The sequence below is a fragment of the Suillus discolor genome (assembly GCF_016758755.1).
Source record: "Suillus discolor strain FC423 chromosome Unknown F5147scaffold_51, whole genome shotgun sequence".
NCBI classification, from domain to species: Eukaryota; Fungi; Basidiomycota; class Agaricomycetes; order Boletales; family Suillaceae; genus Suillus; species Suillus discolor.
The window spans coordinates 128,862-140,708 of record NW_024541298.1 but is presented as its reverse complement, the minus strand read 5'-3'; the positions used below and the strand labels follow the sequence as shown (position 1 = coordinate 140,708).

At 49.1% G+C, this 11,847-nt stretch overlaps 3 protein-coding genes across 3 annotated transcripts; 1 reads left to right on the top strand and 2 right to left on the bottom strand.

The window, feature by feature from the left end:
* Window positions 1–1,095: 1,095 nt before the first annotated feature.
* Window positions 1,096–4,049, bottom strand: F5147DRAFT_581570 (uncharacterized protein; the record flags this gene model as incomplete). The annotated part of the gene is made up of 3 exons (XM_041431605.1): window positions 1,096–1,514; window positions 1,767–3,661; window positions 3,715–4,049. The coding sequence occupies 3 exons, from the start codon at window positions 4,047–4,049 to the stop codon at window positions 1,096–1,098; spliced, it is 2,649 nt and encodes an 882-aa protein (XP_041289814.1).
* A 3,982-nt stretch (window positions 4,050–8,031) lies between these two features.
* F5147DRAFT_315011 (Prefoldin subunit 4) lies at window positions 8,032–8,767 on the bottom strand. The gene is made up of 5 exons (XM_041429184.1): window positions 8,668–8,767; window positions 8,572–8,617; window positions 8,440–8,519; window positions 8,324–8,391; window positions 8,032–8,264 (listed from the first exon to the last, which is right to left on the bottom strand). Exons 1-5 carry the CDS (start codon window positions 8,683–8,685, stop codon window positions 8,072–8,074), a joined length of 405 nt encoding a protein of 134 aa, XP_041289813.1. The 5' UTR covers window positions 8,686–8,767; the 3' UTR covers window positions 8,032–8,071.
* Window positions 8,768–8,790: 23 nt separating this feature from the next.
* On the top strand, window positions 8,791–11,523 carry F5147DRAFT_709150 (PLP-dependent transferase). Its single transcript, XM_041438178.1, has 13 exons — window positions 8,791–9,053; window positions 9,105–9,348; window positions 9,394–9,646; window positions 9,699–9,824; window positions 9,877–9,895; window positions 9,944–10,183; window positions 10,245–10,262; window positions 10,312–10,384; window positions 10,433–10,469; window positions 10,523–10,576; window positions 10,636–10,867; window positions 10,929–11,034; window positions 11,202–11,523. Exons 1-13 carry the CDS (start codon window positions 8,859–8,861, stop codon window positions 11,282–11,284), a joined length of 1,680 nt encoding a protein of 559 aa, XP_041289812.1. The 5' UTR covers window positions 8,791–8,858; the 3' UTR covers window positions 11,285–11,523.
* Window positions 11,524–11,847: the final 324 nt, after the last annotated feature.

The following is an 11,847-nucleotide window of genomic DNA, read 5'->3' as shown; positions in this document are numbered from 1 at the left end:
TCTACTACGTTCGACAGCGTGAGGCAATCCTGCTCCCCAAGTAAGTGATGGTGGCACTGTCGCATCCACGCAGCTCTCACCAGTACTGTATGGACCAGTCTCAACGTCCCCAAATACAACAAATCTGACAGTGTTTTAAATCAGATACCTTCAAGTTTCTCGGTAGTTCTAATACCACTTGGAACCAGTAACGCGATCTGCTTCAGGGTTATGTCCTCCATAAGAGTAAAGCTATTGTTCTCGATGTCGCGACGGAAAATGCAAGATCAAACGCCTTGCTAGCATTACGTCTAAATCAAGTACGGGACGAGTCAGGTGTGTAATAGATATTCATCAACATGATACTCTAAATCTCACCAGATCGCTGGTTTGAACCAGAGCTACGCCATAGTGTAGTTATGGAAGCAGTTCTACTTCACGCAAATATGTCCTCGCGGACATAAGAGTGTCGTTTGGAAGTTATTCCTGATCTCTGTATAGCATCAACAACAAAGATTTAGAGGAATGATTCTGCATGGACGACTACTCCAGGCATCCAGCGTGCGTTGTTTCAGCATCCTGCATCTCACTTACTGGTGGTCTAGTATTCGGCTCACAAGAGAGTGAATGGGCTCTTCCCCCACCCTCCGAGTGCTCAAGCGCTCATCCACTGCCTCTTCTCTTACGATCGCACATGGATGCACAGAATTCCGTGCCCCATCAAAAAGCGCCTTCGCCCGCTCGGTGCACACCGTCTGACAACTAACTTGCCATGGTCTGGACCAGAATGTGATCCACCCACCTCTAGTCCTTCCAGCATGTGCTTGGAATCGGTAACTTTCGTTGCACGTCTCATACTTGGTCCTACCTACCATTAGCTCAGTATCTACCGTACACGCAATGCATCCGTCTGAATCTGTTGTCGCAGCAGCATGTTTAATCATTCCTCGTATGCCCGATGCCCTATTACTCGAAACTAAGTCGCAAGACCCTATTACATACAATATAAGTCTACACATAATCCAGTCTACTGTCTATCAGTGATCCAAGATGCGAGTTGAGATGAATAATGTTATCAAATGACACGCCCAATGCAACGGGAGTGCGACACAAACGTTACGACCCCTCAGCGCTCTCCCTCCTCCACCGAGGAATCGGCACCCTCAACCGTATTCCATCCCACGCATCGTGCGGATTAGAAGGAGGCCTATCGTGTTGAATTGGATGGAAATTGTCGTGCGTGCTAGAATGATGTCGCCCGTCATGCATAACTGGAAGTGACTCGTCATGCAAGATATGGTGTGACCCGTCTTGGAGGATAGGATGTTGCTCATCACGAGGAGAATGTTCACCATCATACGGAGAACGTCTCCCCTCCAGCGCCCTTCCCCGTCTCCCATCAAAACTCAAACGCAACCCAGGCCGTCGCGTCTCCTGCCGCACTCCAGATCCAGCAGCCTCCTCATAACTGGGCAAACCCGCTAAACTCGATAGTGGGGGGACACATCCCTGAAACGACACGCGATAGTCGGGTGCTGCATTCGCGTGTACGTTTTCACCATCTAGAACACCACTTGCATTCCCTTCTTGAACCCCTCCCACACTCACTTCAACCCCATCCACACCATCTAACTCCTCCCCACGTGTCCCACCACCACCGCTCGAATTCATCTCCGTAAACCCCCTCTCCCAAATCGCGCTCTCCGGGATCTCAGCAGGAGGTGTATGAGGACTATGTGGCGCAGAGTGCATACCGCTAAGATAAGGCGTCTGTGCTCCACTTCCACCAACACTAAACGCAGCGTGCGGACGTGAATATCCTCCCGTATTCGAGGCCAATCCTTGTGGGTATTCGAGGGGTTGAAGTGGCGATACCAGATTCCCAAATGATCGTGAATGGAGATGGGCTCCTCCACCCCCAGACACCCCATACGACCCACTGACGTTCGACATCCCCAATCCGTGTCCATTTGTCATCCCCGCAAGATTGGAATGGCTCCCAGTCCTCGAGCCCCCGCTCAACCACCCAGAAGGAAGTGGCTTCATCGCGACCGTGAGTAACGTGCCTCGCGTGCGGGATGCAGGCGGTGAGTGGGTATACGTTTCAGGGCCAGATGCTGAAGTCTGAGCAGGTCTATGTGAATCTGGGGCGGAGATGGCTATAGGCGGACCTATCGCCCCCCGCATACGCCGCTCGGGACTAGGCGCACGAGAAACAAGTCGACTTGGGACTTGGCTCGTAGGATCAGAATTCGGCGATCGTGGATGACCTAAAAGTTCACAATTGACCCAATCGAGTACGCTCTGCGGGAGTGTGTGTGCATGTGCATGCGCATGTGGGTGTGGATGTGAGTGTGAGTGTGGATGTAGTGGCGAGCTCGTTCCTGAACGCGGCGGGAAGGATGCGTTGGTAGCACTTCCTGGTGAGGGGGGAATGTGTGGTGCTGTGGACACATAGGGGTTCACGACGCGCATGGTGGATCCGGCGGGTAGGAAGGCGTTGGCGACGCGGTCCCTAACGTGAGCGGTGTAACTGGGCAGCATCTCACCTTCCTCCTCGTTGTCTTCTGCTTCTCCAAAGATGCCAGCGCCAGCACTCTCGCCTTCACCTTGGACGTGATCGCCTAAAACTACACGGCGAACCCAACGCCCAGCAGCGCGAGCTTCTGTGAGGAGGCACCCATCGAGTATGGTTATGGGGAGGCTGCAGCGGAGTTCAGAAGTATGCCCGTCGAGGTTTGACATAAGGATGGACCAGCGGATTCGGTGTGCGATGTGGATTGGGTCAAAAGCATGGGACGGAGGGAGAGTTGGTGGGAGGGTGAGGGAGAGCGGGGAGATGAGGTCTGTTGAGGTGAATTCGTCTGAAGCGACGTCTGGGGGTTCATTGTGGGAGGGATCGGAATCATCTGAAGGAGCGAAGGAGAAACTTGCGATTGGATGAGAGTGAGAATGGGAAGAGGACGAAGATGGTATGCTGGGGACCTGATGGAGGGATAGATCGGGTAGATGAAAACTTGGTGGTCTATCCTCCTGAGCAGGGGACGTGGGCACACTGACATCGGTAGCGCCAGGGGGATGCAATTTGGAGCTGGTGCCGATGGGCTGCCTGATGCCATACCAACTTTCGCTGACAAGCTTGAGTTTACCATTGGTAACCTCGTGTTTTGTAGCCACAACAGCTCTGGTGAATTCGCTCCCCCTTGAAGGAATCTTCACGGTCTCGTTGAGGTTGGTGATGACACTGAGGACGCGGACACCTTTGACAAGAGGGATAAATTTGCAGAGAGCAGTAACGGTATCACCGGCAGCCCAAGCGCGATGGGGGAGGACAATACTGTACATGAGTTTATCAGGCCATGTGTTCTCGATTTCAAGTGTCTGCTGATACTCGAGCGAGTCTGTTGCGAAACTTCGTATTAGGGAAACAGGGTGGGATGCATGGAGGTTGTGCGCGAGGCCAGGACGGACGGCGGTTGCACGGAGTTTATAGGAGATGAATGATTGGGAAGCAGTGGAGGGGAGGTGTATTGAGGAGGGGAGGGAACCGCCGAGGGCGAGCGAGAATGGGAAAAGGTGTTTGCCTGCTTTGAGGGTGTGAGAGTGGCGTTTCTCGCCTTCGAGGAAGGACCAATCATATGTGCAGATACTGTATGTCTGCCCAGATGAGTTAAGGGAAATTCTGGGTGGATTTTTCAATCAGGGAAGAAGGTTTACATGAAAGAAAGCACGTACGATTCGTGAAGAGATGGTGGTACGCGAGTTTTGCCACGAAACTGGAGATTTATTTCTTTGATGGATGTCGCTTCGGAGAGAGTGAGGACGACATGTCCAGAAAGTAAGGCAGGCTCGATGTCTACTGTTGTGCCTTTCAGTGCAAGGACATCAGAATCCAGGATTATATCTATGCGAGACTTGTCAGGTGGTGGGTGATGATGTGATCTGTCTTGGTGGACCATGTCGTCGTGTACGCGACTAAGAGCGGCGTGAAGAGCTGTACTGAGATGATCATCTATGGGAGTAGAAGTAGGAAGTTGAGGAGAAGCCGGGCGTGTTATACTGAATGCCATCTTGGCGGAGAGACCCTGGTTGGGATGAGTTGGAATTACAGACGCGCACTGAGTCAGGGTAAGCCAAACTCACCAACTAGCTACAGTTGGTCCTAGTCCTGGAATTTGTGGGAGATCCAAACTTCCTAGTAATTGTGAGCGACAAAGGAAACATCGACCGGGCGAGACTTGAATCATTCTTATAATAAACCTCACCTTTCGTTCGTCCGAATGTTGCCCGCGGCAGAGAGCGAAACGGCAAGCCGGCTGCTAATTCTTGATCCGGTATATGGGATCGACGATCCTTGCGGCACGGCAATACCCGAGTCACAGCTTTGTCTGCAGATGCTTCCACAGAAACCTGCTCAAATAGAATTGCCATCGATATCGGCCTTCCGTCCTGCAGCGCATACTACCACGGCCATTTACGGGGTTCTACACCAGCGCAACACTTATCGCATAGCTTTGCGGTTCTAGCTCGTTGCTTGGACCAGCCTGCACAAAATGAAAGGCACATCCATTGGTAGTAGCCGTCGGTTGAATGCGGATACAAACACCATTTGCATAAATGACTGTGTACGCTGTCAGCAGGTGTTATCTTCCTGTTGCTAATCTCTGGCGCGCCCTCCATTTCCAAGATCTCGGTATTATGCTGTATATCAACTAGATCTCGCTAACCACTCAGTCGACTTCCATTGCAAAGTCTTACCCTCGAACTCTCCCAAGCCCAAGCCCTTTCGAGCTGCTCACCACTGCAATGTAGCCACGTCCTAAGTATTTAAATTTAATCTCGCTTTTAGTCCGGTAACGCAAGTAGCCCTGTGCTTATTGAGGCAGATTCTAGAACATGAGCCTCCGGAATCCTTTGTGTGCCAGCACACCGCGATACTTCCTCCAATGGCGATCCACATTAAGTCCTGCACGAACCCTATTTCACACGCTATCATACTATAATAAGATTGTACTAATCCCTCTTTCTCACTTTCTTTCATTCTTCGACTCCAGTTCTGGCACCGGTCGTCTACTCACTGGATCACGTTTGTTATCTCTACTGTCGCGGTGTTTTTAGGCCATCGACAGTCTGGTTCTCTCTTATCAATCGCCATGGTCCTCGCCATGCCGCCATTGTTGCAAGCAATATCGCTATTTGGCAGGAGTAACGACATACCCGACCGCGCACAAGGTAAGATCGCACGTTTGATGTGCGCCAATCTCACGCTCGATATGCACTTGATATGCGTTGATAGACCTTTAAAGTTTTGACATGCCATGGGATTCGGTGGTGTTTCACAAGGCCTGGAGACACTAGCAATGACTCATTCCGCAGCAGCCGTGCTTCGGCTTCCCCTGGATTGGTTTAGACGGGTGTTGAGCACTCAGCGTTCAAAGGGTTTCTGAGGACCCTCCTAACTTGGATGTGCTTTAAGAAGCCCCTTGAGCGAAGTCTCGTGGAAATACACAAAAATGAAACGCACGAGGTTCAACGGCTATGCTCATTTCGAACATTCGGAAAAGATGGAGACCGACGAATCGCAATCTTGACAAGAATCTATTACTGGCTATAGGATTCGATGCTGCGCCATTCACATGACACATGACTCCAACTTCCCTGACTTTAAAGTTTAAACAAAGCTCTATGTTTGCGCCTGCACCTGCGTTCGGACTACTTCGGACCCGTATTCTTCGGAGGTCAATCGGATATTGAAACAGTACTGATTTATCTACGGGTGCGTCATCGGGGGAAACCGGAAGACACTTTGTTTGTGGCCGCCGAATGGAAAATGTCCGCTCAGTTGGATGTTGTGGTCCTAGAGGTCGGTTGATATCGGGTCTTTCATGTGCACCTCTCCAGCTATCCATGCTAGTGGAAGTGTGGCTACCTGGAAGAGGTGCACATAAAGACTATTGGCAAATCCATGCCAAACTTGTTGCAAAGAATACGGCTGCAATGCAAGCAGGCGAACACGTTTTACTCATTGTAGTAGATATCTACATCTAGAATCTCACCCTAAGGTCTGGACGTTCACTCATAAGGGGAAAATGCAAAGCTAAAAGCCTATTAGGAGATGTGATTTAGCACGTTTACACTACAGTCGAATCTAGGAAATATACAGATGTTCGTATCGTGATGTACATCCTACAAGAAAGTGATTGCTATCTTCAAGTTCAAAATCACCGCCTAGCGCGGCAGTACCATTGAAACAGGCATGACAGTCTCGGCATTTTGTCTGTTAGACTATGGAATACTAATCGATTGCACCAGACAACCCGATGCGATGACCATGTCCTTGCAATACCATCTACAATGCTTACCGACGACGAGGGCTCCCTGTTTCCTTTTTCATCTTCATCCTAGTCCTGCAATGTGTGGAAATGCCTGGCATCTAGAATATGACGTGGCCTGTATTGGGGATTGGACGGGCAACAACGACCACACATTCGGGATCCGCTGACCTATTCATCCGCCTTGTGCAGTAGCTTCCAGCTCATCTAGGATCCATCGGCCTTTCTTTTGTTTCCCATTCCGTTTCCTTGCCTTCTGCGATATCATCGTGCTTACTACCATTGGGCGGCTCCGATGGCAGCGGATGTCTAGCGAAGTTGAGGCTGGTTTATCGTTGTGCCACAAATGTGGGCCCGAATGCGTCATTTTCCGATGCTGCACCTTGCGAGCGGACCCTAGTCAAGAGGAATCATCTCAGAGTTCCCCGGCAATCTAATCCAATTCTCCGGCAAACTGGCGATATTTTTGTCGTGCTACCATTGATGATGTGCTTGCCATCCACGAAGAAAATAGCGCAGGACAAGCACAGCCGTTCGCCACACTCAAATTTAGCGATGGTTCGTCGATCAAAGATCCGAGATCCGCGAGAGGTGAACACTTTTATCACCGGCCATGCATACGGAGGCGCCAGCATGATTCCCGGAGATGGTACGGATATAGCGAGTACCTTAAAGCCAATGATCATCCGGGCGGACCTACTGCCAGGTCGACATATCCAATTCCTGAATGTTTGACCCTGACAAGATCTGCGAGAAGCCGCGCGTTATCGGGCGTCCACACGCGAGTGACGTTTCTGGACGTTATGGTTGGCTACGAAGTTTGCGACACAGTTTCTTGTGCCTGTATCCCGACCTCATGGGCTTGCAATGAATTGCCTGCTTCTGGAAGCCGTCACTACCTGGAGCCTGCTTTAATATCTCTCTAATCGGTTTAACAGCACATTGTCCTTTAAGCTCCAGACTCGACAGAAAAACCACCCGTTCATTGGTCCTGTCAGGGCGTCACCATGCGCAACCAATCAGGAAAGATTGTGACAGCCGTTAGTAGTTACCTCGGATTTTTTGGCTGTTGCCAGTCTTGAAACTATCGAGCAGGTATTCCATCGCCGTTATACTTGGCTAGCGCTGGCATTCTTGTCATTTTGATTTAGCTGGCCCCGTCGGTTTATCTCGAGACCCCTATCAGGCATCTAGCTTTGTCAGCAAAACGATAACCGAAGTTGCTATAGCAGACTCGTATGGCGGCACAGGGCATATGGACATGTCGATTCCTCAGGGCTGGAGATTACCGGTAGCTCAGGTGAATGATGCGCTTCTCTACAGAGTTTTGCGAAGCCAACTACCGACTGGACTCGATGGGAGCATTCGATAGGCCGGCTCAGGCTTAAGGACGACAGAGATATGAATGCCGTCTGGTAGACCTAGAATCCTTAGCACGGACCGTCTTATTTTGCATGAATGTTGCCCCATTTGTCGACAGTTGACTATTGATGATGTTATCAGTATTCATATTCCTAATCGCACTCGTACAGTTCCAAGGTACTGCAAGCAAATCGTGTATGCAGGACATCACATCCTCGTTTCGGACTCAGTTCGCGATGGGTGTACTGTTGTGAAGACACATGCCTATGACAGATCGACGGTGCTGCAGTTATATCCCATGAGATACAGATGTAGCTGACCTGCATGACGCGAATCAAAAGGCTACGATGAGGGTGATATCATCCCGATGTCTGAGTGATACTTTACGCTGATACCGATCATTCATCGAGGTTGATTGCGCGGCCAAACCTGGCGTACAACGTAACTTTTAGCTCCTTCATCTCCTTTTCGCATTGTTCCGCCCCTGCTGATAGGTCCAAGATTTGAGCAGATAACGCTGCCTGATCCTTTTCAAGTCGTTTCATCGCGCGGGGTTGAGGTAGGTGAAGAAAAGATTCGCCGATCTTGTATCTGTTGGTTCACCGATAAGTTAGTTCTTCTTCTTGCGCGAGCACGATCTTCAAACGCACAGCACACTTTCATCCTCGTCAGTGAGCTCGAGCTCTGTAGAGAGGTCATCTAATGCTTCTTTCTCTTGCTGGAAGCTATCATGAGACTTGAACAAGTGTTTAGTTTGTCAACACACCTTCAGTTCCTCGAGTCGTTCCTCTATGCTCCTGAGACGAGTATTCAGTTTGGAGAACGTGTTGATACGCTGCTGATCCTCTAAAAGCACTCAATCCACTGGCACCCTGAGTGTCAAAAACTCAGAACGCACCCCATGTAACCTCAGTCCCATCGTCGTTCTCCTCCTCTTCCGCAAGCTTGAATGGATTTATTCAGTGATCCTTGCTTCGTGATGCAAATGTCATACCATCCGCATGTTGTTCATTGTTATAAACTTGGTGGTTCGGAAGCACTTGCCAAATTAATATAGTTTTGCCGGCTGAGGGTGGTATTAATATAAATGTGAGGTAATTGGCGGGTTGGCGAAACTCACACTCTTCCACAGCTCTCCTACCTTCACACTAATATTACCACGGAAACGTCGATTTCAACCCAAAAATGTCTTCCGTCAAGCTCTTTCTGCAAGACCCGGTGATTGTTAGGGATTTCCTACGGACTAGGACACCATACGAGACAGCGAAGACAGCACTTTTCGTTTATTTCGTCATAACTCAATCCCTCAAGTTCTGCAGGCATGTCCAGGCTCGAGGCATAACTGATTCTATTAGAGACTCCTGGACATGGACCTACAAAGTGCGTGACTTTCATTTAGTTTTACTGCTATGAAAGCTGACCGAAAGACAGCAAGTATTACTGCTAGCATTGAAAGTACCCTCAGTGCAGAAGGACGTTCAGCAGCAATTGAACAAGGCAAGACTGGATATTGAGGGAAAGCTCGTACCCCAAGGAGTCAATGTTTCGCGGCATCTCGTTCTCCCAGACGAAGGGAAATCCATGGAGTGGATAATAGCAGAGATGGAAAAAATGGATGGCGAATTGGGCACACATGCTGATTGGAAACATGGGAAATTATCAGGAGCAGTCTACCGTGCGTCAATTGCCACAGTCATTCCCTATCTCACCTTCTAAATAGATGGGGGGGATGATCTGTCAAGAGTTATTGTCGCTGCTTTCGAGCGTTATACAGTTTCTAACCCTTTACATCCGGACGTCTTTCCTGCTATCCGCAAGATGGAAGCTGAGATTGTCTCAATGTGCCTACGGATGTATAACAACCCGGATGGAGCTGGTACCATGACCTCAGGCGGTACCGAGTCTATTGTCATGGCTATCAAAACTTACAGAGACTGGGCACGAGAAGTTAAGGGTATTACGGAGCCTGAGATGTGGGTGTTGCGGTTCGTAAGATGTGAGTTAATCCTAATGTCGATATCACAGGATTGTTCCAGCAACCGCACACGCCGCATTTGACAAAGGCGCAGCGTACATGAAAGTAAAAGTGCACCTGATTCCAGTAGACCCAGTAACTCGAAAGGTAAACATTAAACGCGTTCGTAGAGCCATGTGAGTGTCCCTTGCCACGTCATGGATATGTTACTCAGATAATTTCCAATAGCAACCGTAACACAATTCTTGTAAGCATCTTCTCTATCATAGCGGTAGTATTGAACGCTGTTGCGCAGCTTGTAGGATCAGCTGTAAATTTCCCGGATGGAAATCAAGACGATATAGTTGTTTTGGGCGAATTAGCTGCAAAGCGTAATATTGGTCTGCATGTTGACTGTTGCCTTGGATCCTTCATTGTGCCGTTCCTCGAGAAAGCAGGTCTTTCTGATGGAGAAGACGGAGGCGAAAAGTATAAACTCAGTCCATTCGACTTCAGAGTCCGTGGAGTTACCAGTATCAGTTGTGATACTCATAAGGTAAGTTGTCATCATATAATTCAATTGCATGTAATCGATGAAGATATTAATGACATAATAGTATGGGTTTGCACCCAAGGTCAGACTTCGCCCATGTGCGCCTCGTAAATGCTTACCAGATCCTATAGGGATCTTCTGTGATCATGTACCGTGATGCTGCATTACGACGTCATCAATACTACATCACACCTTACTGGACAGGTTCGTGACAGTCTGGTAAACGTTTTTACCAACTTCAGTTCTTTGTAGGTGGAGTCTATGCCAGCCCGAGTTTGTCAGGTTCCCGGTATGTTCATTCCTAGATCCCTTATTTTTGCGCCTGAATTTCTGTGTACTTAGACCTGGTGCGTTGATCGCGGGAACCTGGGCAGCGATGCAATACATGGGATCAGAGTGCGTATATTTGTTTTTTCCCTCGATCTGATCTTGTAATTCTTGAGCCCATTTCTTAGTGGTTATCTCAAGTCCTGCCGCGAAATTGTTTCATGCGCGCGTACGATTGCCAACACCATTACAAATAACATCCCTGAACTATATGTGCTTGGCTCCCCGCCCGCTTCTGTCGTCGCATTCGGGTCCAAGTCTCCTGAGGTGAACGTTCACGAGGTCGGGGATGCGATGTCGAAGAAAGGCTGGCATCTCAATGCGCTGACCGGACCAGATGCGGTACACATCGCATGCACAGTAGGTTTTCCTGCTTTTTTCTCCGCACCCATGGAGACTGAATCATGTGCTTATCTGAAAGCGCCTTACGCTCCCGCTCGTTGATACCTTCATCGCAGATCTCAAGGACTCTGTGCAGCAAGCCAAGTTGGCACCGTCTGGGAAGGGGACAATGGTTACGCTCTACGGTACGTCTCAAAGATTGATTAATTTTCTTTGTGGTCGAGTTTTGTGCCTTGATAACCATCTCCACAACTCGCGTCTGCTTTTTTGTCCTATAATTTTCCCCCTTTCCGCCGTCATCAATGGTCACGATCATGTTGAATATATAATTTGACCCTGCTACTCTTTTCAGGACTTGGACAATCCAGCCCCGTCGGTCCAGATATGGTCAGCGAGGTCGCTACGATGTTCTTGGATACATTGTACAAGGCTTGAGACAGTGCTCTGATTTTGCTGTGGAGACATGGAGCAGTCTTGTACATGTGGTTTGCATTTTTAGTATCTTGGAATGTTGTATTGTAATTGATTGTAGGCACCCTAGAACAATTTATCTAACGGCGGGTCATGCATAATGCGATGGCACCGCTATTTCGTATAGAAATATTCGTGTGCGTTAGGCGTTGGCCCACCGACAGAAAATCTTATATGTCCCTCGTTGGTTTCCAATTGGGCACATTGCAATCATGATCTATTGTAGGCAAAGCGGGAGTCTCGCTAAAGGAAGTATAGGGCAGTGTTGAATTGTATCTGATGTATTTTTCCTTCCCACCACTGCTGTACAGGCGCACCAAACCTCAAAATGTTCCAGACGCCTCATTTTCGGTGTCAAGATCACTAAAAGGGAAGATCGGCATGTCCAGTATCAGTGGTCGAGGCCTCGCTAGGCCCTGTCGTTTTTTAACTCAAAATTATACGTGCCGCTAATATATAACTAGTCTCCGACATCAGCATGTGAGCCATCTCGTTCTGAATCTATATCTACGAGTGACCTCTAAGTA